The sequence below is a fragment of the Lepidochelys olivacea genome (genome assembly GCF_965140295.1).
Source record: "Lepidochelys olivacea isolate rLepOli2 genome assembly, chromosome: 2".
In the NCBI taxonomy this organism is placed as follows: Eukaryota; Metazoa; Chordata; order Testudines; family Cheloniidae; genus Lepidochelys; species Lepidochelys olivacea.
The window spans coordinates 26,458,944-26,485,271 of NC_140412.1; the positions used below are offsets into that span (position 1 = coordinate 26,458,944).

The following is a 26,328-nucleotide window of genomic DNA, read 5'->3' on the forward strand; positions in this document are numbered from 1 at the left end:
GAATAAATTACAGTTACACCCACTCTGACGGCCTCTTACATGGCCAGAGAAGTGAGTATGGAGACCTTAGGGCTTGTCTACATGGAGAATTAATGGGAAAATTAGTACAAAATAGCCAGGGTGTGAATTCAAAGGGCAATAGCTGTTTCCCACCAACTCCCCATTTTTTTGCCATTTAGGTTAATCTGCTTCCAGAGGGGACTAACCTAAACTGCACAAAGGAACTCTTAATGCAAAATAAGTGTCCACATGGGGTGCTAATGTGGAGTAGTTATTCCCCTCTAGCTGTTCTGCACTAGCTAGTCCAAGCTTTTTCCCTGAGTAGACAAACTCTTAGTGTAAATGAGAATCAGGCTTTTAAGAAGCTAAATACTAGTCTGTACAGATGCTGGACTCTCTCCAAAGGGTGTGGGGAATGTGGGTTCACACACACACACCCCTCTGATCTGGTTTGCAGGAAGAGGAATGGTAGGATTTATTTTTTCATTTATAAGGAAAGCTTTACCAGAATTAAAGCTGTACAGTGTGTCCAATGAAAAATATCATTGTTTTTTCCTTGTAAATAGCAGATGTTGGAGGGACTTGTTTTCCGATTCCACCAAGGGGTGGCTTTGCTGCAGATGCTGTGATGGTTTCTTCAGGGGATTTGTGTTGCCACATTGTAGTGACTGCAATCTCGGATCCCTTTAATATACTTTCAGAATGGAGATCATTGTCAGACTCTAAAGACCTGCAGCTACTAGTATTTTAAATTAGTGGTTTGCAAAGAGCTGTGTGCGCAAGGGATTTACTGAAAAGTTCCACACAGTGACTTTCCACAGCTCCAGAAGGGGGAAAAGTAGCAATTGCCTCAATAGAAACAACTTTCTTAAAAAATGGAGAATTGCTAGTAAATCCTAAGGTTGGCCAATAGGCTCAAATACCAAAGGTCACAAAGGGTGCCGCTCATTCATTTTCCAGTCGCTGTTCTTTAGCTGTTAATTCACATATCTGTGTCGGGTGGGGGTACTGGCTGACACTGAATCTGTGTTGCTGGGTAGGAGCAGAGAATGCTAGTTTGGGATTCTCAAGTGTGTATTAATTTGATCAGGTTACATTGTTTTCCACACCATCTGATTGTAGTGCACCTTGTCTTACAGATTCCTTCTACAATCAGGTCTATCCATCAGGATAAAATCCTAGCACTTAGACAGCAGACACAGTTCTTGTGGGAGGCTTATTTTTCTTCAGTTGAGAAGATTGTATTGACCACACTAGAGGTGAGTAACAATTCTCAGATATTAGTCAGAGCAGAGATGTTCCTTAATATGTCTGCCACACTCCGTGCTGAGCTGTTATATGTGTGACCTTGGCTTTCGTGACATGTGATTGGTCACTGGAAAAACCTTCAGCAGCTTGATAACTTTTCTCCCCTAAGGAAATATTTTCTTCATTATTTGAATCCACATAAGAAAACTGACATGGTGACAAATAGGAGCCATCCGACACATGGAAAAGTTGTCTTGTGCCATCACAGTTTCTCAAGTTTCTTATGGCTAATGAATCAGTATTCCTGTCATTCATAGTGAATGTGGTCCTTTAAAGGACCTTATTAGAACTCATTCTGGAAAAAATATAATTGAAAAGCCCCCTTTCTCCAATTCCCCCTTAACGTTTTGATGCCCGTTCACAGGTCTCTTGTTCTGGAAGTGGCAGCTTGTAAGTCACCTGAGACTTATCAAATGTGTGCATTTCCAAGGAGAGATAGAAGGTGACATACAGAAGAAAGCCCAAATTATGCATAGGAGTCCAGCTGTGGACAGCCAGAGCCCACTGTACTCCAGCCATTCTTCCTCCTTACACCAGTGAGGGTTGCAGAGAAGGAAGTATACACTGGTTCTTTACTCACTGTGATCTCTCCTGCAATTGGGGTATCCCCAGCTCCCTTTGTTTCATTTACAGAATCTGTCCGCAAGGCCCTCGAGTGCAACTTTAGGGCTGAATTGAAACATCTTCAATAATGTGGCCATAGTTGTCAGTTGACTAAGGGATGGTTAGTAACAATTGTAGCTAGGATTTGGAAGATACCAGCTAAGAAGCTTGAGCAAGGAAGACTCTAAGGATAGAACAGGGCAGGAGCTGCAAGGTTTTAATTTAATGAAACCAAGTCAGGCATATCGTACCTTTTGTTTTTTTGAATCCGGGATAAGCAATCTCACAGAACCACTTCTATGTAGAGAAGGCAAATTAACAATAATTCTGTTCAGTGGAAAATAACATGCATGCTCAGGTGCTTGTTCCAGAGTCCAACAATCACCAGAAAAGCCTGAATTGTTTTCTTTCCGAAAGAGAGAAAATAAAAGGTTTGTTTTTTATTTAGGTGTCGGAAGTTGGTAAGATCAAATGTGTCCTCTGCTTAAAATTTGATGTGGGGAGAGTAAATCATATAGTTGGAGAGGGAATGGATTTATTCTGGTAGTTACTTTCAGTCTCTAACTATAATGCCGTAGTATTGCAATATCTTGATGATCCTACATATCATTTAGTCACCTCCTGTCTGGACTACAGCAGTGCGATATATCTGGGCATGAAGCCATCAGCCCTTAGGAAATTTCAAAGGGTATAGAATGCTGCAGCATGTCTCCTCAGCAACATGGGCTACCATGAGCACATGAGACCTGTCCACTGCTCTCTATACTGGCTTCCTGTAGAATATCAACTCAAGTTCAAAGTTGTGAAGGTCTTATCTTCAGGATGTTCAATGGCCTCCACCCCGCATATCATCACCAAAAGCTCCAGGATGAAACCCTTGGTGACTAACTGCATGGCTCTGGAGTGCCATGGACCTTTGTGCCTCGAGGGCAAAGCTTGGCTGTGCAGGTGACAGCTTTCTCTGGGGGCTGGGCTGACACCGTGGGGGGATGGGAGGAAGGACTATTGCAAAACTCCTCATCCTCTGCTCCAAGTGCAAGGTGCACTTCTTCAACCTCCCTTCTCCAATTGCAACACAGAGCCGCATAGAAATTTAAGAAACAGAAACTAGCCCTACACAGCTTACACAGTTCTCCCCTGGGAATAGGAGAAGTGAGAGAGAATAACCACATGTGACAGACATTTAGTGCACTACTGGAAGGCACTCAGACACTACAGCGATGAACCTGTATAAAACAGAATAATCTGGGGAGGCGGGGGCCAAAATATTGTGCCAGCAACATATTCCATGTAGACATGACAGGTAGGGATAGGATACAGAGGGACCTAGACAAATTGGAGGATTGGGCCAAAAGAAATCTGAGGAGGTTCAACAAGGACAAGTGCAGAGTCCTGCACTTAGGACGGAAGAACCCCATGCACCGCTACAGACTAGGGACCGAATGGCTCGGCAGCAGTTCTGCAGAAAAAGACCTAGGGGTTACAGTGGACGAGAAGTTGGATATGAGTCAACAGTGTGCCCTTGTTGCCAACAAGGCCAATGGCATTTTGAGATGTATAAGTAGGGGCATTGCCAGCAGATCGAGGGACGTGATCGTTCCCCTCTATTTGACATTGGTGAGGCCTCATCTGGAGTACTGTGTCCAGTTTTGGGCCCCACACTACAAGAAGGATGTGGAAATATTGGAAAGAGTCCAGCGGAGGGCAACAAAAATGATTAGGGGACTGGAACACACGAGTTATGAGGAGAGGCTGAGGGAACTGGGGATGTTTAGTCTTCAGAAGAGAAGAATGAGGGGGGATTTGATAGCTGCTTTCAACTACCTGAAAGGGGGTTCCAAAGAGGATGGCTCTAGACTGTTCTCAGTGGTAGCAGATGACAGAACAAGGAGTAATGGTCTGAAGTTGCAGTGGGGGAGATTTAGGTTGGATATTAGGAAAACCTTTTTCACTAGGATGGTGGTGAAACACTGGAATGCATTACCTAGGGAGGTGGTGGAATCTCCTTCCTTAGAAGTTTTTAAGGTCAGGCTTGACAAAGCCCTGGCTGGGATGATTTAGTCGGGGATCAGTCCTGCTTTGAGCAGGGGATTGGACTAGATGACCTCCTGAGGTCCCTTCCAACCCTGATATTCTATGATTCTATCCAGCCGGAGTGCCTAACCTCCTCATTATAAAACTGCCCATGTTCCATAATCACCAGAGAGCCTCAAAAGCTGGTGCCGGTATTTAGAAATCTCTGCAAGACATTTAGCAAATTACCATATGCTTTTTGTATTTGAATTGATTTAGCTCTTCATGGATTCCTTTCCTCCTTTTCTATTTCCTTTCCTTCGAGTTTTCTTTTCTCCACACCATTCTTGTAGGCTGCAAGGATTCTTGTATTTGCCAGAAGTGCCATACATTAATCTGCCCTCCGTTAAATGTGAGTTATTCCACAGGTTGGCTTCCTAGCCTATGGAGTAACAGTATCAGTGAGATTTGTATGCCTCACATGCAATAAAGGTTGCATATGTTGCATGACATCAGAAGTTTGTTTCAAGATTAAACTATTTTTTGATTTGTGTACATGGAAAGATCATCAGATGTGAGCCATGTGTTTCCCCTGAGGCATTGTCGGCTACCAGAGCAGTGGAAAATTGTACAGTCTATGAATACCTACTCATCATATAAACCTGCAGACTACCACTATACTATTATACTATATACTATACATACTATTTATGTATCAGTTCTGAGAAAATGGGATGGGGGAGGGCCAGAGGAGCTAGTTCATCTAGTTCTTCATTAGATGGTAGAAGATGTGCATTTTCTCATTTCTCTCTGCATTGTCTAGTTTCTTGCTATGTTCATTGGCATAAATTAAAGGAGGGGAGAAGGCAGTCACTGCCTTTTCCCCACCTTCCCACACAAAACACCCATGGCTGAAGCATGTAACTTTATATCTATTAACAGAAATAGGTAGAGATGCACTTGAGAGTATAACATCACAGCCTTGAGTCCTCTGTTCTTACGTGAAAAGTGCTGCTGGTTTGAGGTTAAGATTGTCCCTGTGAATTTCCCATGTAATCACAAATTTTAGGAAATGACCATTTGGGACAGCCTTCATTCACATGCTGTATCACCCTAATGTCACATTACCCTCATGCTCTTGGAGGCTCCTTACCTCTACAGCTAACTCAATCAATAGCTCTTCCTACACATGTAGACTTTGCTTTCAAATTTTGTATGCCTACACCTTGAGTATATAGGATTAGTTTTATCATCGCAAACATATCGCACTGTTAATGTTATTCTATAGACTGTGTTACACAGGAAGTAAGACTAGATCATCTAATGGCCCTTTCAAAGACACACATCTTTTCCCTGCTCCAAAAAGCTTGCACTAGTAGTTGCCCAAATTTCTTTCCATGCTGGATGAAATCGGAACTTTTGGAACCACACCGTGGCGGACAGTTATCTGTAAAATGTGTATGGGATCTGATATAATTAGTCACTTTGTCACATAATAACTTTATTATAAAGTAAAGGGAAAAATATCAGCCCAGCCTGTTTGGCTTGGAAGTCTGTCTTTGTGTAATTAAAAGTTTTCATTATCTCAGAATAACATCCATCTGTTGTAATTCCATTCTTGACTAATTATTTTATGCAAGTCATGGATGGTAAACTCTAGAATGAACTAATCAGGCTTGCAACTGACAAGTGATTTTAGATGGAAAAATATTTCACTTTAAATGCAGAATCTAATGAATTGCGAGATCCCTATGTCCGCAGAGACTAATGAGATAGTTTGAATACTGTTATCCAAGGCCTCAAACTGCCGAGAATGTGCACAAGTGTATAGGTTCAGTGTCGTTTTTAAAAGAGATTAAACAGGAATGCCAAGTAATTTGTGTCTCGCTGCTTTCTACAAAATGTGTAGCGATTGCAGTCTGTCAGAGTTGCTGAAGACTCTACCAATGGCCATTACAACCTATTTACAAATCACTACCTTTCTTATTTTCCAGATTATTCAGGACAGAATATTTAAGCACATATCACGTAACAGTTTAATATGGAACAAACATCCTGGAGGGTTATTCGTATTGCCACAGTATTCCTCGTATCTGGGAGATTTTCCTTACTACTATGCTAATCTAGGTGAGTGAATCCTTGCTTCTGGACCTCACACGTATTGGGGTATTGTTGATTTCTGGATGGTGTGTTGTAAGTGGCTCACCAGAAATATCTAGTTAATGGTATTCTTGTTTATCCTGTCCTCCAAAACAGTGGCTTTCAACCTTTCCAGACTACTGTATCCCTTTGGGGAGTCTAATTTGTCTTGCATACCCCAAGTTTCACCTCACTTAAAAATTACTTGCTTAAAAATCAGACATAAAAATACAGAAGTGTCACAGCCCCTATTACTGAAAAATTGTTTACATTCTCATTTTACCATTTACTTATAAAATAAATCAATTGGAATATAAATATTGTACTTACCTTTCATTGTATAGTATATACAGCAGAATAAACAAGTCATTGTCTATGAAATTTTAGTTTGTACTTCACTAGTGCTTTTTACATGGCCTGTTGTAAAACTAGTTACCCCCGGAAGACCTCTGTGTACCCCCAGGGATATACCTACTCCTGCTTGAGAACCACTGCCCCAAAACACTGCCCCCTGCTAGATGGAATGTCATTGACTGACCTGCATAAATACAGGATATCATGTCACCCCTCTAATAGCTGCCACTTACAAAGAATATTGTAACAAATCCATGTCCTCCCTGCGCTTTCTGGTTATAATTATGTTGCAGATCAGTAGCTGGCAACTTCATGGCAACACTGGTTTGCATTCGTTGCTTAGCTCAGCTTGACAATACTTGGAGACAACAGAAGTTATTCACAAAGAATGGTGGTTCTCTGAGTTGCTTGTCAATATAGATCCAGCCTTACTTCTTTAGAGTCTCTATATGGATTCTGATTGAGTGGGAGGAACTGAGAAAGTTTGATCATTGGCTCCTGTATGCAAAGACTGAATGTTGAATTCTGCAAGGGAACATGCCTGCAGCCTCAACAGTCACTGCTTACCAGGGTTCCAGTTCTGGTGCCAGCAGCAAAGGTGTGACAGGCTGCTCAAAGAACCACTGTTACAGTGTAAAAGGAAAAGTTGAACGTTGAGTTGTTGTGGAAGAAGAACTAAGAGGATTCAACAACACTTCCAATTAGGGAGGAGAAAGATGACTGTGCCACCAAGGTTGTGGGCCTGGGTGAGGTGGAAGGAGAATGGTATTTGCAGCAGTAGTGAAGGGAGGAAGTATATGAGCTGGTGGAAGGATGACTGGAATCATATATCACAGAGACTTGCAGGCTCGCAAGTATGGATGGAGGGGGGATTGTTCTTCAGTGGGCAGGCAGAATAGTTAGTCATCAACTCAGAGATGATAGCTGAAGCTTTGTGTGTGGATGAAGTCGCCCTTGGGAAGGATGTAGAGGAAAAAGGAGAGGACAAAGGACGTGACTTTGAGAGATGCTGAAACAGAGGGGAGAAAGAAGCACCATTGGAGATGTTGATGGAGCTATTGGAGAGGAAGGAAGAGAGCACCAAGAAGCCAGCGTCTGTCAGGAAGTTGAAGGGGGAGGGGGTAATGAGTCGTATCAGTGTCAACAGAGAAATCAGGAAGCATGAAGATGAGGGAAGAAGCCCTTAGGGTTGGCCAGGAGAACTTAACTGATGAACTTGGCAAGGGTAATTTCTGTGGAGCAAAAGGGGAGAAACCCAGATTGCAGGACATCCAGGAGGGAATCAGAGGAAAAGATATCAAAGCAGTGGTTGTAATATAGACAGTGCTTTCAGAGAGCTAGGAAGTTTTATGCAAAGGAGTGCACCCTCTTCTGGAGCATCTGGTACTGTAGCGACAGGATACTGGATGAGATAGATGGTCTGATCCAACATGGTATTTCCTTTGTTCTTAAATGGTCTTTTTCCGTCTCTGATTCTTTGATTTATACTACACAAGGCAACTTGGTCTATATTCAACTTGCATCCATTTTTCATTTTAGGTCTCAAGCCCCCCTCCAAGTTCACTGCCGTTATCCATGCAGTAACTCCCTTGGTTTCCCAATCTCAGCCTGTGCTGAAACTCCTGGTTGCTGTAGCCAAGTCCCAGTACTGTGCACAGGTGAGCCCTGCTGTTTGACTGTCAATCACTTTTGAGCCAAAGCCATCACACAAACAAAAACCCCACTGATTTCAGGTCTTGTCACTCCGCCTTCTCGTTTCAAATTTGCTGTTTTAAACTTTGATCCTCATTGTCTCTGAGATCGCAGAGACCTTAACCAGCATGTGTGGGGAATAAAAACTCTGAACTTTAATAAAAGTGGAAAACAGATGATCACAACTCTGATTTATTTTGGGAAGAAAGGTAAAATAACAGCTTTGCTTTAAGACTAGGGTATATATGATGTAAATAACAAAAAAGTCAATAGGCCTAAAGGCTTATTGTCTGCCTTACCTCCCTTTATCACAACAGCATTTGGACTTCTCACTGCCCGGTGATACTATCTCAAGAAGGCAGTAGGACTGCCCTCTACTTCGAAGAGTCCATGTGTGTTTTAGCCTTTAACAAGTGCCCAAGTAAACCAGTGACACCCTTCTGAGTGAGGCTAGAGACTCTCTGGTTTTCTGTTCAGATGGTGTTTGATTGATGTAGAATTTATTGTCAGGGTGGGTGAGTAGCTGGGGGATGTTATTTTTATACCAACTTGATATTAATTTGATCATGTTGCCTTTTTTGAAACTCCTAAACCAGGGGTTCTCAAACTGGGGGTCGGGACCCCTCAGGGGGTCATGAGGTTATTACATGGGGGATGGGGCACGAGCTGTCAGCCTCCACCCTAAACCCTGCTTTGCCTCCAGCATTTATAATGGTGTTAAACATATAAAAAAGTGTTTTCAATTTATAAGGTGGGGGGGGTCACACTCAGAGGCTTTCTATGTGAAAGGGGTCACCAGTTCAAAAGTTTGAGAACCACTGTCCTAAATTGAATCCATTTGGTGCTCAGGGTCCTCCAGGCTTGAATGCTACAGGCATAAGTATACCCATGTGTGTCTAACACCATAGGTCAATCTTCCTTTCAGATCATTGTTTTATGGAATTGTGATAAACCCCTCCCAGCCAAACACCGCTGGCCTGCCACTCCTGTGCCTGTCATAGTCATTGAAGGGGAAAGCAAGGTAGGTGGAGAGAATAACTGTCAAAGATTGCAAGCATAGTGCAATGGGACTGGGTACTTACTTCTCCAGCTGGCGAATGTTTAGTGGTGAGCAGGTGGGTGATGCCCCTTCCTTTACCACTGCCTTTTGTACCAATCTGATTGCAGACTCATCATTCTAATGAAAGTTCAGTGCGTGAAATTTTGTCTTTTCATCACATGTCAGCTGTTGATCAAGGTGGCAATCAATACTGCTAGTCTGAGAATGGCATAAGGGACTGAATTTTCAAATGTGGCCACCTAGAGAGGAGGTGCTAATCTTGCATGCCTGTCAGCAGGCAGGAGCATTAAATTAATAATGCTCCCAAATGCTAGTCTGAGCGTTCTGACGCAGGATTTGAGGACCCTTCATCTGTGTTCAGATTTGGAAATTAGGCTCCCAGAGAAATTGGCAAGTGTGTTCTCCAACAACTTGTGAGAAATAGCTGCTTTTATGGCTTGTATGGCTGTCAACAAGGACATAGGGTGCTCACAAGGAGAGCGTGGGGAGATATGCACAGCCTGGGAACCGAGTGGGATCCAAGCACAGTTGACTGGTCAAGAGAAGACAGCAAAAGGGGAGAGAAAAAAAATTCTGCCACTGGGCCAGGTACTCTGATGCCCTCCCCTGTGCGTAGTCACAGGCGCAAGTGCAAAGTGGGGGTAAAATGTTACCAAGTGAGAATAGTGGCATTTTGTGCCGCTTTGCACTCATGCCAATGATACACCCAGAGCATTGGCATGGAGTAGAGAATCAGGCCCATTCTTCATCATCTCTCTCTAATGCCAATGCTGGAAGTCAGAGCCGAGGCATCCGAGTTGGGCCAGTCTGTGATTTTTATCATCTTTCTCTTCCCCTGAATTCACAGTGGGACGTTTTAGCTGCTTTGGGTGTAAAATCCTATTGTGAATTTTTATGCCTTGTCTTCGCTCTTTTCCCCAGTAGACTTAACAAGGGGAAAGTCAGGGCACTGCTAAGCTGACAGCTAATAGTTCTACCTTCGTCTCAGGACATGTAAACAGGGTCAAGAGAATTGCTGCATGGCTAAGAGAGGCTGCTGCTGCTTGGGGATTTCTGAGCATTGCAAACATTATGGACTTTTCCCCTCTATTTTCATACTTTGTGAATTGCCTGGGGCTGGGGAGTGGGGTTTGGGGAGACCACCCAGGCCAGTTCTAAGCATATGAAGAAACTGTCCTGGGAGCTGTTTAATTTACAAACCTATCTCCTAAGTTCCCAAAAATGTGTTTATGGTGGACAGTCTCTCCTTTCTAATATCACATCACGTACCAAATGGCTTCTGAAACAGAAAAGCTTTTTGTTTTCACAAGTCTTGCTGAGCTGCTCCGTGCACTCCAAAGGTCTAACAAAGGACTTAATTTTCATAGTTGGCATTTCTCTAGGGCCTTCTATCCAAGGATCCCAAAGCACTTTAAGCCTCATAACACTACTGTGAAACAGAGAAGCATTATTGCACCCATTTTACAGCTGGCTCATCTTGGATACAGATAAAAATTAGTGGCTAGTCCAAGCTCACATAGTAAGTGTGTAAAAGAGTCAGAAACAGAACTCTGATTTCCTGACTTCTTCTGTTCTTTCACTATACGAACAGTGTAAATATTTAATTGCATGGGATTGTCGTTCCCTTCTTCCCCCTGATTGAATTATTTTTCTTCATATATTAGTGCCAATTAGAAATCCTCTACGGAAACCAATCTTCTCTCTTTTACTTTCTGTACTGGTTTCCCACTGAACACAGAGCCAAATTTGAACTCTGTTCTGTTATTGATAGCCCTCCACAGGAATAACTATGGCTACCTATCAGACTGTCCTTTCCTCCGCAGTCATGACCTCAATGACAGCTAAGTTCCACCCAAACAGTGACAGTTGTGTAGAAGACAGAGCTTTCACAGGAACTAGCCCAGGACTGTGGAACTCACTTCCACATGAGCTCACTATCAGCTTTCACAGCTAAGTGCAAAACTCATTTCTTCATCTTAGTTTTTACTCGATGATTTCTTCACACACCATGCAGCTCAATAATGCTTTATTGGCATGACAAGCTGTACAAGTGTTGCCGAAGTATAATAAAGAGACAGGCCCCGCGGGTATTTGTTAGAGTTAGGCACATACAATATACCCTCTCTCACACACACACACACACACACACACACACACACACAGTCTATAAACTAATCAAGCAATTTTTCCTACAGGCTGGAAAAGGAGCGGGGGAGAGAGAATGCGTGTGTAGTGTTCTTATATCCATTTTTCAGTACTCAAAAGAAGCTTAGATCTCATTGGTAATGCAGACCAAAAATTACCTAAATAGATTCCCCTTTTTTGTTGTCATCTTCTTTTTTCCTCCTCTCGCATCTAGTTCCCATTACACTGAGACATATCCCAGGTTAGCATAAAAACATGATCTACACACCAATTTTATACCAGTATAATGCCTACTGTGGATGCAGTTATACCCGTATAAAAATGCCTTATTACCTCTATAGCTTATTCTCCTTCCCATACAGGAATAGCTATACCTGTATAAACACTTTTATACCAGTATAATTGCATCCACACATGGAGGGTCATACCGCTTCAACTATACCATTACAGTTAAATCTGTACAACTTTTGTGTGTAGACAAGGTCTGGGATGCAAGGTGGGGTCATCAGCTTGCCAACAGAATGGCTCTATCAAAGGTGCAAGGTCTCTCTGAGCACTTCATTTTAGAGTGGAATGGAGTGGGAGAGAGGGGGAGGTGAGGGACAACTCTAGCTGCCAGACAGGTGTCAGCCATGAAGAACCCTACATCTGTCTAATTCTCAGCAGATGCAGTTACAGTCTGGGTTTTGGAGGAAGGCAGCCTGCTCAAGAGAGACAGATCTGCTCAGAAATTAATTCCTCAGGTACAAGGTATAAGCTGACTGCTGGGCTGATGGAAAATGACAGCCTTTCACCCTTGAGCTGAGAAATCCTTCCTATCAGATAAAGATGTACGATGTGCCACAGACGAAATAAGAATGAAGAGTAAAATAGAATATGCAGAAGGGTTATTTTCCCCTTCCCTTAGAAATGAGTGTCTCAAGTTATTTCCCTCTCCCCTCTCTCTTTGAAACTCACAGGTTATGAGCAGTCGCTTCCTACCTTATGACAACATAGTCACAGATGCTGTGCTAAGCCTTGACGAGGACACCGTGCTTTCAACCACCGAGGTAAGACCCATCCTCTTGAAATCTCTCTGGCTTTTCCAGCCTGATGCCCACCCTTGTTCTTTGGACCTGTTTGCCAGAGTGTGTGTCTTTATAATATTTCCCGCTCACACCCCAGGCTTAATGTATTGCATTTGTCTCAAAAAATTTTGCCGCCACCTGCCAGCAGGAGAGGATTTTTTCATGGTTAATTGGCATCATTAGCATGTGGTTCTTCCCTTCTTTATCATTTTAGTAACATAGGCAGGTGTGGACAGCTAACAGCAGTCTGTTTTAGCATTACCTTTCCGCTGTGCTGATCGTGGTTCCTCCCTTTCCCACACATTAGCTTCAACGATGGGACATTATTTCTGCTTCAAAGGCAGTATTTCTGCCTGGGTACAAGTGTTTTGATTTTCTCCTCCACACACACAATACGCTAACAGTATCACTGTGCCACAGAGCTAGAGATACATGATGGTTGAGACATTCCGGCATTTGTGCCCAAAGCAAGATTGCACTAAAAAAAAAAAAAAAAAAGGAGAGAAAGGAAAGATTCTGTAAAAAACCAATTTTTACAACTGGGATGAGTATTGATTTCTAGAACCTTGTCCTGAAAACCACAGAGGAGACTAATGACTGTTTATATAGAAGCACAATACATAGGAAATACATTATTAATGGTGGCTATTGAAAAGCTTAGAGACTTGATTTTCTTCTCAGTCTTCTATTCCTTTCCCCCTCCTTCATCATATCCAGAACCATTTCTTTCTCCCCACTTCGCCCCACAATGCTGCTCTTACTATTGTCAATAGTCGTAGCCCTTTAGATGATCCCATTACACCTTACGTTAGGGCAGGTATGCCCAAGTTTTGCCAGACTGAGTATTGCATTGGCAGCTTGCTATAAGCCCTAAGACCACACATAATTTACCTCAGAGACTCTCCTTGCCAGTATGGAACTACTAGTCCCAGCATTCAGCCCTTCAGCTGATCCACAGTAGTCCCCATGTGCTGCGCTCTGTATTGTAGAAGAGGGCAGCATTGGCCCTCAGGCCACACCTGGGCCATTCCTGCCAGATTGGGAAGAACGCAGCCTCTGTGAGATAACATGGGCAAAGTCCAGAGTTCTCCAAGGAAGACTCCTTGCACTGGCCCGCGGCTCAAGATTCTTGCTCAAGACAAGGTGAAATCCCAGCCTTGTTGAAGTCAATGGCAAAACTTTGATTTTGTTTGGGGCCAGGATTTTACCCAGAGTCTCCTGCAAGGTACTACAGGAGCCCACTTTGTTATTCCCATCATTTCCCCCCACCACACACACCCATTTTAGTGGTTGTAATCTTAGTCATTACACCCTTTTTTTGGTTACACAAAGCAAATAATGGGCAACTTTTTTTTCACTGAATTTGGCCCCTTTTTATGGTAAAGAGGTGGCAGAATTTTAATGTTTGTTTGTTTTGTGAAATGAATTGTGAATTTCTTCGTAGCATTTTCACTGCTCTGAGTAATTTGCTGCAAATATTCAAAATAGTGTGTGTGTCTGTCTGTGTGTGTTAGCGCCGTACATCAGTTGGGCCCTCGTCCTGCAATGGGAAATATGTGGGCAGGCCTCTGAGCCTAGGTAGAACCCCATCCACTTCAGTGGGACTGCACGTCGGGGCAGGGACTTACTACATAGTTTTCTTTTTTGGACCAGGGCCTTGATATTGCTTCTGTTCCCTGACTGGATGGCTGATGTAAATAAACCTAAACCATTTCAAACGTAGTTGAATTGTTGAGTTCAGAATTCCCTTTCAGCTAACATTTGCACTTAAAATCCACTTTTCACAAGTGTTCATCCTAGGGAAAGCAAACAAAAAAATTCCCAAGCACGGTCAAGCTGACATTTCAAGTGTGAATGAATATTCACCAAACACGTTCTCCACTCTTTGCTCAGCTCTAGTGTTAATAAAGGTTTTTCGTTCATAATGAAATGAAGCGTAATGTCTATTGTTTTCATTTCCAAGGGTAGCAGCCCAAAAGTGCTGCTTGGAGGGATATTTGTATGGGAAGCAATTAGAAATCAGTATGGGTTGGGAATGATACAGGGATTGAAGTGACTCTTTGCTTTTCCCGCTGATCAGCTGAGTGGTAATGCTGCTTAAAATTATCTAGGACAAGGAGTGTTTTAAGGGGATAAACTGTGGCTCATCTTCTCCTAGGGAGCTCAGCTTGTTTTAATGCTTCTGTCTATTACAAGGACAGATATTAAAACAATACATGAGCGAGGACATGAGCTGGGTTAGTAGTAGTAGTCGGTACTTGTAGATGTAGATGGTTTATTTTTGTTTTTCTTAACCTGAGATTCTCAAACTCGTCTAAAGAAAACAGATGTCAGGTTTTACAGGAAAGGGCCTTAAGATCAACGTTAGTACTTTGATGTGTTAGTTCAGATCTCATCCAAATCATTATCACAAGAATTAACTACTTTAGCTGCATTGGCTTTCCATTTGATTCAAGTTCCTGCAAACAACATGAAAGAATAGATTATGCCTCTAACTGCATGTACCAATACGTTTGTGTCTCTTCTCTTTCACAGAATAATTTGTAAATGAAAAAGCTCTGGCAATAATTACAAGAAATGTAACTGTTGTAAGAGAAGTGTTACTGTGTTAAAGATGAAATATCTGTGAATCCTTAACAGCACAAACGTGAAACTCTGGTCATGTTTGCTGAAAGGTTCATTGGGAGGATTTTTGAGCAAAGTTTTGTCTGAGTCTTGGTCAGGGATGGGCAAACTGGCCTCTCAGGGCTTTGGATCCGGCCCGCGGGATTGCCACCCCCGTAGCTCCCAGTGGCCAGGAACGGGGAACCACGGCCAATGGGAGCTTCGGGGGAGGTATCCGCAGGCAAGGGGCAGCAGGGTCATGCTGTGTGCTGCTGCCATCCCGGAGCGACTCAAGGTAAGTGGTGCCAGGTCAGGGCCCGCACCCCGAACCCTACCTACACCCCGCACCCCAACCCCCCTCCCTGAACCCCCTGCCGCACCCCTCCTGCACCCAACCCCCTGCCCTGAGTCCCTTCCTCTGCACCCCAACCCCCTACCCCAGCCCTACATTCATGGGCCCTGCATGCAATTTCCCCACCCAGATGTGACCCTCCGGCCAAAAAGTTTGCCCACCCTTGGTCTAGGCTGAAGTTCAGGTATCAGTGTGGAACTGAGGTGTAGCTCTCAGTAGCTTTGCATGGTTTTGGCCTCGGTATTTATAGTTGGTTTTTGCTCCCCTTCTTCTTCTTGATGGGCAACCCCTTTTTTGTGCTCAGAGGTTGGGATATTAAAGAGAAATTAGCAATGTTGCCAGCTCTCACAATTTTATCATGAAGCTGCTGATAAAGTATGTTTCATAAAGCCCCAGTTCCTGGAGTCATGTTAACTACATGAGAATCTCATCCATTTTTAGTAAGTTTCTGCCCCTCATGGCTGCAAAGAAAAACTTAAAAACATGACGCAAGTATATCGTAAAAGCTGAAAAGCCAGAAGGAAAATAGATAGAACCCCACATTTATTATTTAAAATAAAAACCACCATGATTTTTGAGCGAATCTCATTGTGTTTGGAGGACCTGACGTATGATTTTAAAATGCTTCGGGTTGATAACATTGAATTCATGCGCAGAGTATAGATGAGCTGCTTAAAGGTGCAGGATGAGGGGTTATGCTATAGAATAGAACAGGGGTGGCCAAGCTGTGGCTCGTGAGCTGCATGCGGCTCTTTTACAGTTAAAGTGGTCTCTTGACGCCCTCCATACTCTCCCCATTCTCGGCCTACCAGACTGTTTGCGGGAGCTCGGGGCTTCTGCCCTGCAGCGGCATGGTGGGACAAGGAGCTTTTGCCCTGCAGTGGGGTGGAGGGGATGGGAGCCTTCTGCCCAGCAGGCAGGGGGCCTGGAATAATTTTTATAGTGAGGCTGCTGAGAGTCATTAAACCAAACTATAAACCCTGTATATAATTGAAACCACTTCAAGCAGGGGGTGGGGTAGCACCCCCCAAACTCCTAGTTCCAGCACTTATGCCAGCAGGGAGGGGGGTCTTGGGACTTCAGCGCCACAGACGGTGCCTGCCAGGGGTCGTGGGGCTGAAGCCCAGAGCCCCGGCAGGTGCGCCCCACAGGTCTGAAGCCCTGAGACGCCCTGACTCTGCAGGGCAAAAGCCCTCAGCCCCACCACCTTGCTGCAGGGCTGAAGCCCCGAGGCCTGGCAGTGGCGCCCTGGCTCTCGAACTTCTGAAGATTGTCGTATGCAGTAAGTTTGGCCATCCCTGGCATAGAAGTATAAATTCACACACACACATACCATTCTGTTTGGAAAGGTTTGAATCGTAAAGGGCATGCCTGCAAAATGTTAATGTAATGCTGCAGTGCTCTAGAGTTTCTTTAACAGAAAAAATTAAAATGTGCATAATTATAGGGCAAAATGTCAAGCAGTCACTTTAATTTACTGATGAATACACCGAATTAATGTTTTGCAACAGTTTGAAGATTTTGAATTATGAATTAGCGGCAAGATAATATTTTGTTTTGTTGACAATTACTGAAACAGTTTGATTATTCATTTGGCATGTGTCTTTGCCTGCAGGTGGATTTTGCATTTACAGTATGGCAGAGTTTTCCGGAGAGGATTGTAGGGTACCCCGCTCGCAGTCACTTTTGGGATAATACTAAGGAGAGATGGGGCTATACATCCAAATGGACTAATGACTATTCCATGGTATTGACAGGAGCTGCTATTTACCACAAGTAAGAAACCAAAGCATCTTTGTCTTTATTATTATTTTATTTTTATTTATTTATTTGATTAAAGGTGGTGAATAAATTTGTTCCTGACCGAAAGACGGAATGAAAATCTTATCATTCCCGCCCCCCCCCAAAAGGAACTCTTGTCTCCCCTCCAAAAAAAAGGGGGGGGGTCCTATTGGAAACATAGGTAGAGAATAGATGGAGCTCTCCTCTGTTTATAGGGTAATAATTTAAATTCCCAGTTTGGCTCTGGGGATCTGGTAATCATAACTGTGTTCCCTGGATCTCTTTTGAAGTCACTTGTATTTTGAGGAAGTCTAACTGCTCTTTTTAATATCAGGAATTATGCCCTTCAAAGAAGCCCTAAATTTATTAAACTCCTGGGCCAAATGGCTTGTAGTGCAGAGGAGTGAAGATTGCTGCCCGACTGACTGTGGGTTTGTGGTAGCTGACTGTCATGGCTAACTCTTCCAGCCACTTGAATCTTTAGTGTCGTGACACCTTGCAGTTCAGGCACAGTATATTGGAGAGAATTCACATCACTGACACTTCAGTAGAGCAGGGTAGATAGGAGGCCTCTCTTAGCCTTTAATAAAGTCATATTATGCTTCTGTATCTGATCCACTCCCCACAAAGGAGGAAGTAGGCACCGGTTAAAGAGGGATCTAGATTTATTTAGGTCCACAACAAAATCATCTGAACTGCGGTTGTGAGGGCCTTATTAGGCCATATTCCATTTTCTCTCCAACCACACCTGCTGATTTTTCTTGCCTCTGCATGCTCTTCCTTACAGTTACCCACCTTGGCTACAACAATGCACATGGGCTAGTCCGAATTCTAGTCTTGCATTATCTTGCTTAAGATTTAAAGTCAACCCTATCTCTCTCCCACTAATTGTAAAAGGCCCAGTGGAGTTTTTAATTCTTGTATCCCTAATAGCTTAGTTTCTTGGTATCATCCTGCTTTTTCCTCCCCACTTTTCTGGTTTGAGGCAACAAAGGTCCCATGGTGTGCCCCTGGTCACACAGTGAGTTAGGGCCTCAACTGGGATTGAAATCCTGTGGTGTCCATGTGCCTCAGTAAGGCAAAGACTTGCATTAATGCCCCTGTTGTTGGCTTTCTAGATATTATCACTACCTGTACACTCATTACCTGCCTGCCAGCCTGAAGAATATGGTGGACCAACTGGCCAATTGTGAGGACATTCTAATGAATTTTTTGGTATCTGCTGTGACAAAACTGCCTCCAATCAAAGTAACACAGAAAAAACAGTATAAGGAGACCATGATGGGGCAGGTATGTGTCTAGAGCATGTTTGATCCTTTGAGTAGTCTTGGTAAAATCACTTTTCGCTTCCAGACCAGACACATTTTGTAGGAAACCTGTGGGCTGAATGAAATTCTGCTTAATTTTTCATGATTCCTTGTTTGATAAAATCATAAATGGAGCTGGGAATATTTTTAATGAACCGAAGGAAAATCCAACAATAGAGATAGCAAATATCTGCCTGTGGAATGCAACATTGTCTCCCTCATTTTCCCATATTGTTTTATTTATTCATGGTGATGTAAAACTCATGCAACAGATTCCATGACAGCTGAATTTCAGTTAAGAGAATTATTTAATTAATAGTTTAGGTGCAAGCCTATTGTGCTGTTCTAAAAGTTTTTTTTTAATGATTATTAAGTAATGTAATGTACAGAGAAATCTCTGTGCTATTTAAAAATAATACCGCATTCTCAATGTGACTGGAGCAGTGTTTTTAAACTGGGTCACAACAGATGTAATTTGTTATTTTCAAATGTTTATTTTAAGTTGCTTCGTTAAGGAGATAAGGAAGAACCATCCACGTGCTGTTATATTTGTCTCACTGCTGACACAATATGCTCAGTAGCCTCTGTAGTTCCTAGGCAAATTATTTATTTTAGAATTAGTTTTCATAGTGAGCAGATTTGCCTTTTCTAGCTACTAGTTAAGGATCCTGCCCCCTGAAAAGAATACCTTTTATAACACAGAAACTTGGCAAGCATGGCGTTCTACTGTTCTTGCGTAAGTGAGTCGTGGGAGTAGAGGACACAGTGCGCCCCCAGCATACCTGTGCAGGAGGCAGCCCATGGCCAGTGCTGCTGCTGTGTTGTAGGGAAGAAAGGAGACCAGCAGTGCCATAGATACTGCACACCAAAGAGAAAGGTGGGAGTTGGATGAGGGCATCACGATGGCTCCAATTGACAGTACTAACAATTCAGTGATCTGGTGCCACAGGTACCACTGGTTGGTGTGTTCACTGAAGCACCCAGAAGAGGGCCTTACATGGCCAAAATGCCTCCATCTGCACCATTCAGAAGGTACCTTCCGCTACCCATTTGAGTTCCACTGGTCCACAGAGCTGTACTTTGGCTCTTCAGTTCAGACTACACACAGGCTTGCCTTTGCAGGAGATGGTAATGTAAACGAAAAATGAGTTACAATTGTCTTCCTAAAACAAGCTGTACCCGTAGCTACAGGGAATTGAATGGTCCATGTTCGTAATCCCTTGAAAAGACAAATAAAAAATTAACATAACAGAACCTTAAGGTTGTGACACCGATTAATAGTCATATGGAAATTCAATGCTAATGGCTGGACGTCTTCTATAATCCACCAGAGCACACTTTTCCTAGCCTGCCCTGTTGTGATTATGTATAATCAAGTGTCTGGGATTAGTGCACATTAGAATCTACTGTTCGAGTTAAAATGGCCAGTTTTCCTGACTCTATCGCTGTTTTAACATTTAATGAACAAACTTTGAGTTTACGCTGTTTAAAAAAAAATTGCAGTACACACAAAAGTAAACATACGAGAGATGGCACAAAATAGATTTTAATGGCACTTTCTGAACACTTATAGTCTGTTGTTTCAAAGACTTGTTTTGGATCGAGTGGGTTCCTACATACAGTGAGGTGCATTATTTTCCCAATGGAGAATAACAACTCCCTCAAAGCTTTTAGGGCTTGATTTTCAGAGGTGCTGAGTACCCATAGCTGCCATGGACCTTAATGGGAGTTGTGGATGATCAGAACCTCTGAAAGTAAGGTTATTAGTATTTTAGGTAAATATGAAATGTGGCTTTCATACTAATTTTGAAAAGTGCTATATTAGCATGGTCTGATGGAATGTAATCATTTCTGTGATTCCAGTTTATTTCCTCTACTTCTCTGTCGAAGTGTATTGTGCTGGCTCCATCCACCAGGCTCTCTGAGCATCTGTAGGGCCCGTTTATTTGTAGGCAATATTCTAAAGCCCTGATCATGCTGACGCACCTGACTGAGTTTTTGCACTAAGACGTTCCACTGAACTCTCAGACTCGGTGGGAATTACTCGTGCATAAGGGCTGCAGGACTGGGCCCTCAAAATGGATTTTTGACCTGACAAACTATAATGGTGTTACAGTGTTCATCTCTTAGGGCTCAGTCCTGTGAGATGCTCAGTATTCTCCGCTCAGATTGACTCCAACATCGACTCCCAGAATTAGGCGTTTTATGGCCTCCTCCAACTCTCATAGACCTCAGTGAGACTTGGATTGGGCTGTTAGTTTGGGGGGCCCTTGGGCTGTTTTGAAGCTCTTACATGAACACTCTAGCTACTTAAGCTGCCATGTGTGCCCACTGATGACATGTGTTAGAATATAGCTTGGAGGTTGCACATTTAGCTCTGACATTTGCACCCCAAATGGCTTTTTTCGTGGGGGAATAATGTTTTATTGTCCGCTATCAAAAATAATCTGGGAATTGGGTTGAAATAGAGAGATTCTAAATAATCTGGGAATTGGGTTGAAATAGAGAGATTCTAAATAATATGGGAATTGGGTTGAAATAGAGATATGTCTTGACGTATTTCAGAGGATTTATCCCGAGGTATTTCTGTTCTAAACGAGCCTAATGATCACCATAAACCAAAAGACTTTTAACAGTCACAAAGCCAAGGGCACACAGTGCCAGGGCCGCCCAGAGGATTCAGGGGCCCTGGGGCAAAGCAATTTTAGGGGCCCTTTAATTAATTAAGCGTCTTTTTAAATTTTACTCACCCGGCGGCGCTCCGGGTCTTCGGCGGCATTTTGGCAATGCGTCCTTCGCTCACTCCGGGTGTATTTGGCGGCCCTGAAGAACCCGCCGCCGAAATGCCGCCGAAGACCCGGAGCACCGCCCAGTCAGTAAAAACGCTGCCGGGTGAGTAAAAGCGCCGCAGTGGGTGGTGCCTTTTTTTGCGATCGCTCCCCCTGTTCACTCCACCTGGCTATGCCACTGGCCCTTCCATAAGAAAAGGTTGCAATACTATAGAATACTATATACTCCTGGGGGCCCCTGCAGGGCCTGGGGCAAATTGCCCCCACCTCTGGGCGGCCCTGCGCAGTGCTTATCATGTTGACCAGTATTGTTTCATTATTTCCTTGTACTCCCCCATCTGTCTGTATCCATCTTGCCTTACACTTAGACTGTAAGCCCCTTGGGGCAGAGACTGTCTTTCTCTTCTGTTTGTAATGTGCCTGGCACAATGGGATCCTGGTCCATGACTCAGGCTCCTAGGCACCACTGCAATACAAATAATAAGTAATAATAAGTTGTCCAGCTGTTGCTAAGGTCAGAATTTGGTCCACGTGGCTTGAAATATAGATACCAAGTATCTATTTCTTACCAAATGTCAGCTCTATGTTGAGGTTTTAGAGCCAGGTGATGAGGTGCTGAGATCACCTCACAGCACAGCCTCGGTAACACCTTGTCTCCTGCCATTTACACAGCGTTGTTGACATGATGACTTAGCATTTCCTTTCTCTCCATTCAGACTTCCAGGGCTTCTCGCTGGGCTGACCCAGATCATTTTGCCCAGCGGCAGAGCTGCATGAACACTTTCGCCAGCTGGTTTGGCTATATGCCGCTGATCCATTCTCAGATGAGGCTTGACCCTGTCCTCTTTAAAGACCAGGTCTCCATCCTGAGGAAGAAATATCGAGACATTGAACGACTTTGAGGAGCCCTGCTGAGGGGACTGAACTGTTCTCCATGCCCAGTGCAGATCCACGGACACTTGGAGCCAGACTGTAGCGAGGACAAAACCACATGCAAGTGGAAAGCAGAGTTGTGTGGCTCCAAGGAATCATTGTGCTGGACTGCTTCAAACCACCTCACAGGTTTCTGTCGTTCAAGACTAGGTTGTGTACAGTTTCATTATGGAACATTAAATAATTATTTTTGAAATGATTGCTATGCAGGTTAAAACTTTTTTAATGATCAAAAAAAACCCACAACTATTAAAAACAGAGTTCTTTCTTTAATCAAAATGGTGTTGGGTGTGAATATTTCCAAGTTGCCATTCCTTTCTTACAAGCATTCGAAGCTGCCATTGCTTTCTTACAAGCATTTTAATATCATTGCAGGGAAAACCGAATGAGAATTGCAAAATTAAAAGTTCAGCTCTCACAGGTAGAAATTGCAGCAGTTTAAAAAAAACTAAGAAAAAAGATCAAGCACAAACAGGACAGAAAGTAAACATTGTTTCACTTAATGCCTTTTTTTTTTTTTTGCCCTTTTTTTTTTAAATTTTCTCTTTCACTGCTCAAGTCAATGACAGTAAATGTATCAACCATTCTATTGCACAGAGGGAAAGCTGAAGAATGTCCATTTAGTGAAGCATAGTTAAGATCCTTCCCTCTAGGAAACAAAGACAATTAAACCCTATTTTTTAAATGGGGAAAAAAGATTGCCTCGGAAATATTAGTCAGTTGTCTGGTTTGCACAAAGAACACAACAGATAGGATGGAAGTCAAAGGGAGGAAGCCAATGCCTTTTATTGGTGGAGGTTCTATTTGAGTTATGAGTGACTCGTAAGAAATCATCCTGACTCCTCTCATCAGGGTGTGACAGGAGTTTGGAAGTTCTGTTTTAATTTTATACCTGTTATGAGCAGAAGAAAATATAGCAGCTACAGTGATGGGTAAGCTACAGTTTGCATGAGTTGCTCTTCTTGTGTGCAGGGGAATAGGTATCATGGTGGCACTATTTATGTCACAGTAGTTAAGGGTCTATCAACATTCCCATTTTAATCCCCTTGTTTTGAAGGGGGATGGGAGGAAGAGGTAGTAGTTTGATGTTAAAAGGAAAAAAAGAGTGTTTTCTGGACTAGGGTTTGACTTACAAGGACTTTGCCTAAAACCAGTTGCACTGAAGAAAATCAAATCAGTCTCGGTATTTCGTAGTGGTAAGAGTGAAAGCAAGTGGCCAGATTCCATCCTGGAGTTCTGTTGGCATCTGGAGTATTCCTGTCAATGGCAGTAGTTACTCCAGATGTAACCCATGGTAACTCAAGGTAGAATCTGGCCCAAAGATATATGTGGTAGTTTCAGGTACTTTTCTGTACTCCTTATAACTCTCAAAAGGTTTTATCATTTCAAACAGAAACATTTCAGTTATTTACACGATAGTGTGAACTAGTTACGTATATCTTTAAATTGTGGGAATAAAATAAAAACACTGATTTAAGCTAAAAAGAAGCGATTACAATCTACTGGATAAAGAAGCACTTTTATAAATTGTTTTAACTGTCACATATTTCCACGAGATGTCTCTGGGGTATTCAGCAAGAAGGTGTGACTTTGGCCCCAGATAAAACCACTGCAGAGCATTCCTTACCTCATTCCTTTGTGTCTAGACCAGTGTTTTTCAAATGTGGCCACCAGGGACTTTTCTTGCGGCCACACTCCTGGGTGGTGATTGGAGGAGAGGTGGGAAAGCAGCAGCCCTTCCCCCGGAGCCACCAGAGGGGACTGGGCCTTGTCCCACTCTGGGGACACAAATGCTGGAGGAGCAGGCAGCCAGTGAGTTCCCTACCTTTCTGCGGCGGGCTGTGGGATCAGGCTTCAACCTTGGGATGGTGAGCAGCAGGCTTCAGGCACGGGGCTTCATGCTTCATCTCTGCCCCGTGGTCCATCCTCAGGCCCCATTTCCCAGGTGCAGGGCACAAGGCTCTATCCCCCAGGCTGTACTACAGTGGGTTCCAGCCTCGGCCCTTGGCTGTGCAGCAGTAGGCTTCGGCCCTGGGCTAACCCCCCATTGCCCCTGGCCCCTGCTGCCTCTGCCAGCCCCCCATCCATTCCCTTTATTGCCCCTGGCCTGCTTGCCTCCCTATCCACCTCGCTATCCAGGGCTTACTTTGGCCCCTGGCTTGCCAGGGCTGAGTAAGTCTGCTGTGAAAAGTGATACTTGTATGTTTGTTAATATCACTTTTCACAGCAGACTTAGCAGCTAGCTGGGAGGCTGTGCAAAGTGATATTAATATGCTAGCATCACTTTTCACAGCAGCAGACTTACTAGCCAGTAACTCTTTTAAAAAAAAACAACCAAAAAAGAAAAGAAACAAGAACGTGCAAAGCACCTTATTAGTGTTTCAATTCTGTTTAGCTCCAGTAAAGAATAGAGACAACAGTACGTTATTTTTATTGAATCTGCAAAAAAAAAAAAAAAAAACCCACATAAATAAATTGCAATGATTTGGACATGTATATGTGCATATTTATTTATTTTTTCCTAAAGTTAATTAAATATTTTAGGAAAAATTTCCAGAGCAGCTACCAGAAAGAGTTGGGCCGCACTCTGAGGCCATCAAAAAAAATTTTGTGAGAACCCCTGGTCTAGATAGTTGATACACAGGGGATGGAGAGAGCATGTTCTCGAAGCCAGAGAAAGAGTGAAGGTGGTTGTGTCAGAGTTACTGGGTTCTATTCCTAACTCAGCCACTGATTCCTCATGTGGCTGTGGTCAAATCACTTAATCACTGTGTGCCTCAGTTTACCCTGCTGTAAAATTGACATAGTAATGTTTATCTCCCGGAGGGGTGATGAAGTTTAATTAGTGTTTGTAGCAAAACATATAAGCTCCTCAGCAGAAAGATATAGAAGTGCACAATACTGTTACTGTTTGTTAGTACGTGATCTCCTGTTGGGATATTCCAACCAGTGGCTTTCTTTCCATATGAACCGCAATAACCAAGTACAATACAGTGAGTTAGGGGCAGAGTTCTCAAGTTCCTGTCACTGTTGTTTAAGTCTGAGCCAAACCCCATAAAGGACACTGCCAAGGTCTTTTGAACTTTCCTTACTCTAATTTTTGCACTTAGGGAGCAAGAGACCAAACTCTGTTGGCCTGATTTTCAAAAGTGCTGATCACCCAACTGCTCCCATTGGGTCTCCTTTCTTGAGGCCTCTTATTTAGGTGCTAAAATATGGCCCATCTTCAAGGCAACCATTTGTGAACATTGTGTCCTGTCATTCAAATAGTGGACAAGCCCAGCACAGCTCCTAGTTTGTTTGTTTTGTTTGTGGACAAGCACATGGCTGTTTCAGCAGCTTGCTCTGGGAGCTAGGTAATGGGCCTCTAGCCAGTAGGAGAAGTGCCTGAGGGTTGTGGGGGCTAGTTCATTATACAAAAATAATGCCCAGAGTTCTGCTTTTCTTTTATATAATGTAATTTTGTGGCAGAAGTAGGATGGGTTCTTAAGAAAAGGCAGTGGGTATTATCCATTTTTAAAGGACAGCAGGTGAAATCTTGGGCTAAAACTCTTTGACAGCATCTCTTCTTCAATGTTCTTTTTATGTGTAGTTTCCATGGGTGGCAAAAAGAGAGTAAGGGGGCTAAATCTGAATATCGTTTAAGGCTCTTTCTGTTTCCAGATCACTAATTAAAGAAGCAACTATAAAAAGCTGAACTTCAGATTGGTTTCGGATAGGTATGAGGCACTTTTCTGTGTAACGTTACCAAGGCATAGCCATCTCTCTAACAAAGAATGCATTTCACTGCCAACCTTGCTAATCGCCACAGATCTCTCTGCCCATGTGTGGAGATTCAGTTCCTCGCTGAGTGCTAAAAGTTGGATGCAGAGCCAGTTTAGAACTTTATGCATTAGCCACAGTGAAAACTTTATCAGCCAGTGCTCCTGAAGGATCCTAAGCATGTTTCACACCCTCACCTCCCACCTCTCCTCCACGCCTTCACGTGTAACTGTGCTGTACAGAGCTGTGCAGTTTCTGTAGCAAACAAAACCCTCCTTTATCATGTCCTATGAATGTGTCAGTGTTTATTTTTTTCTTAATTCAAATGGTGCTCAAGCAAAAGTCTCTCCTTGTTGCTTTCCTCTCTTGGTTTTTCTGTTCTAGGTTTGTTTGGTTTTTGTTAACAGCAGGCTATGTT

General features: G+C 43.2%; 1 protein-coding gene across 1 annotated transcript in view; it reads left to right on the plus strand.

Moving 5' to 3' along the window:
• The window catches only part of EXT1 (exostosin glycosyltransferase 1), a 272,410-nt gene extending 250,066 nt beyond the window's left edge, over positions 1 to 22,344 (plus strand). Inside the window, exons 4-11 of the mRNA XM_084621526.1 lie at positions 1,140 to 1,259; positions 5,919 to 6,051; positions 7,957 to 8,075; positions 9,035 to 9,130; positions 12,274 to 12,363; positions 16,953 to 17,113; positions 18,238 to 18,409; positions 21,932 to 22,344. Coding sequence (XP_084477652.1) covers positions 1,140 to 1,259; positions 5,919 to 6,051; positions 7,957 to 8,075; positions 9,035 to 9,130; positions 12,274 to 12,363; positions 16,953 to 17,113; positions 18,238 to 18,409; positions 21,932 to 22,117 — 1,077 coding nt within the window. The 3' untranslated portion in view covers positions 22,118 to 22,344. The remainder of the gene's footprint in view (positions 1 to 1,139; positions 1,260 to 5,918; positions 6,052 to 7,956; positions 8,076 to 9,034; positions 9,131 to 12,273; positions 12,364 to 16,952; positions 17,114 to 18,237; positions 18,410 to 21,931) is intronic.
• Positions 22,345 to 26,328: the final 3,984 nt, after the last annotated feature.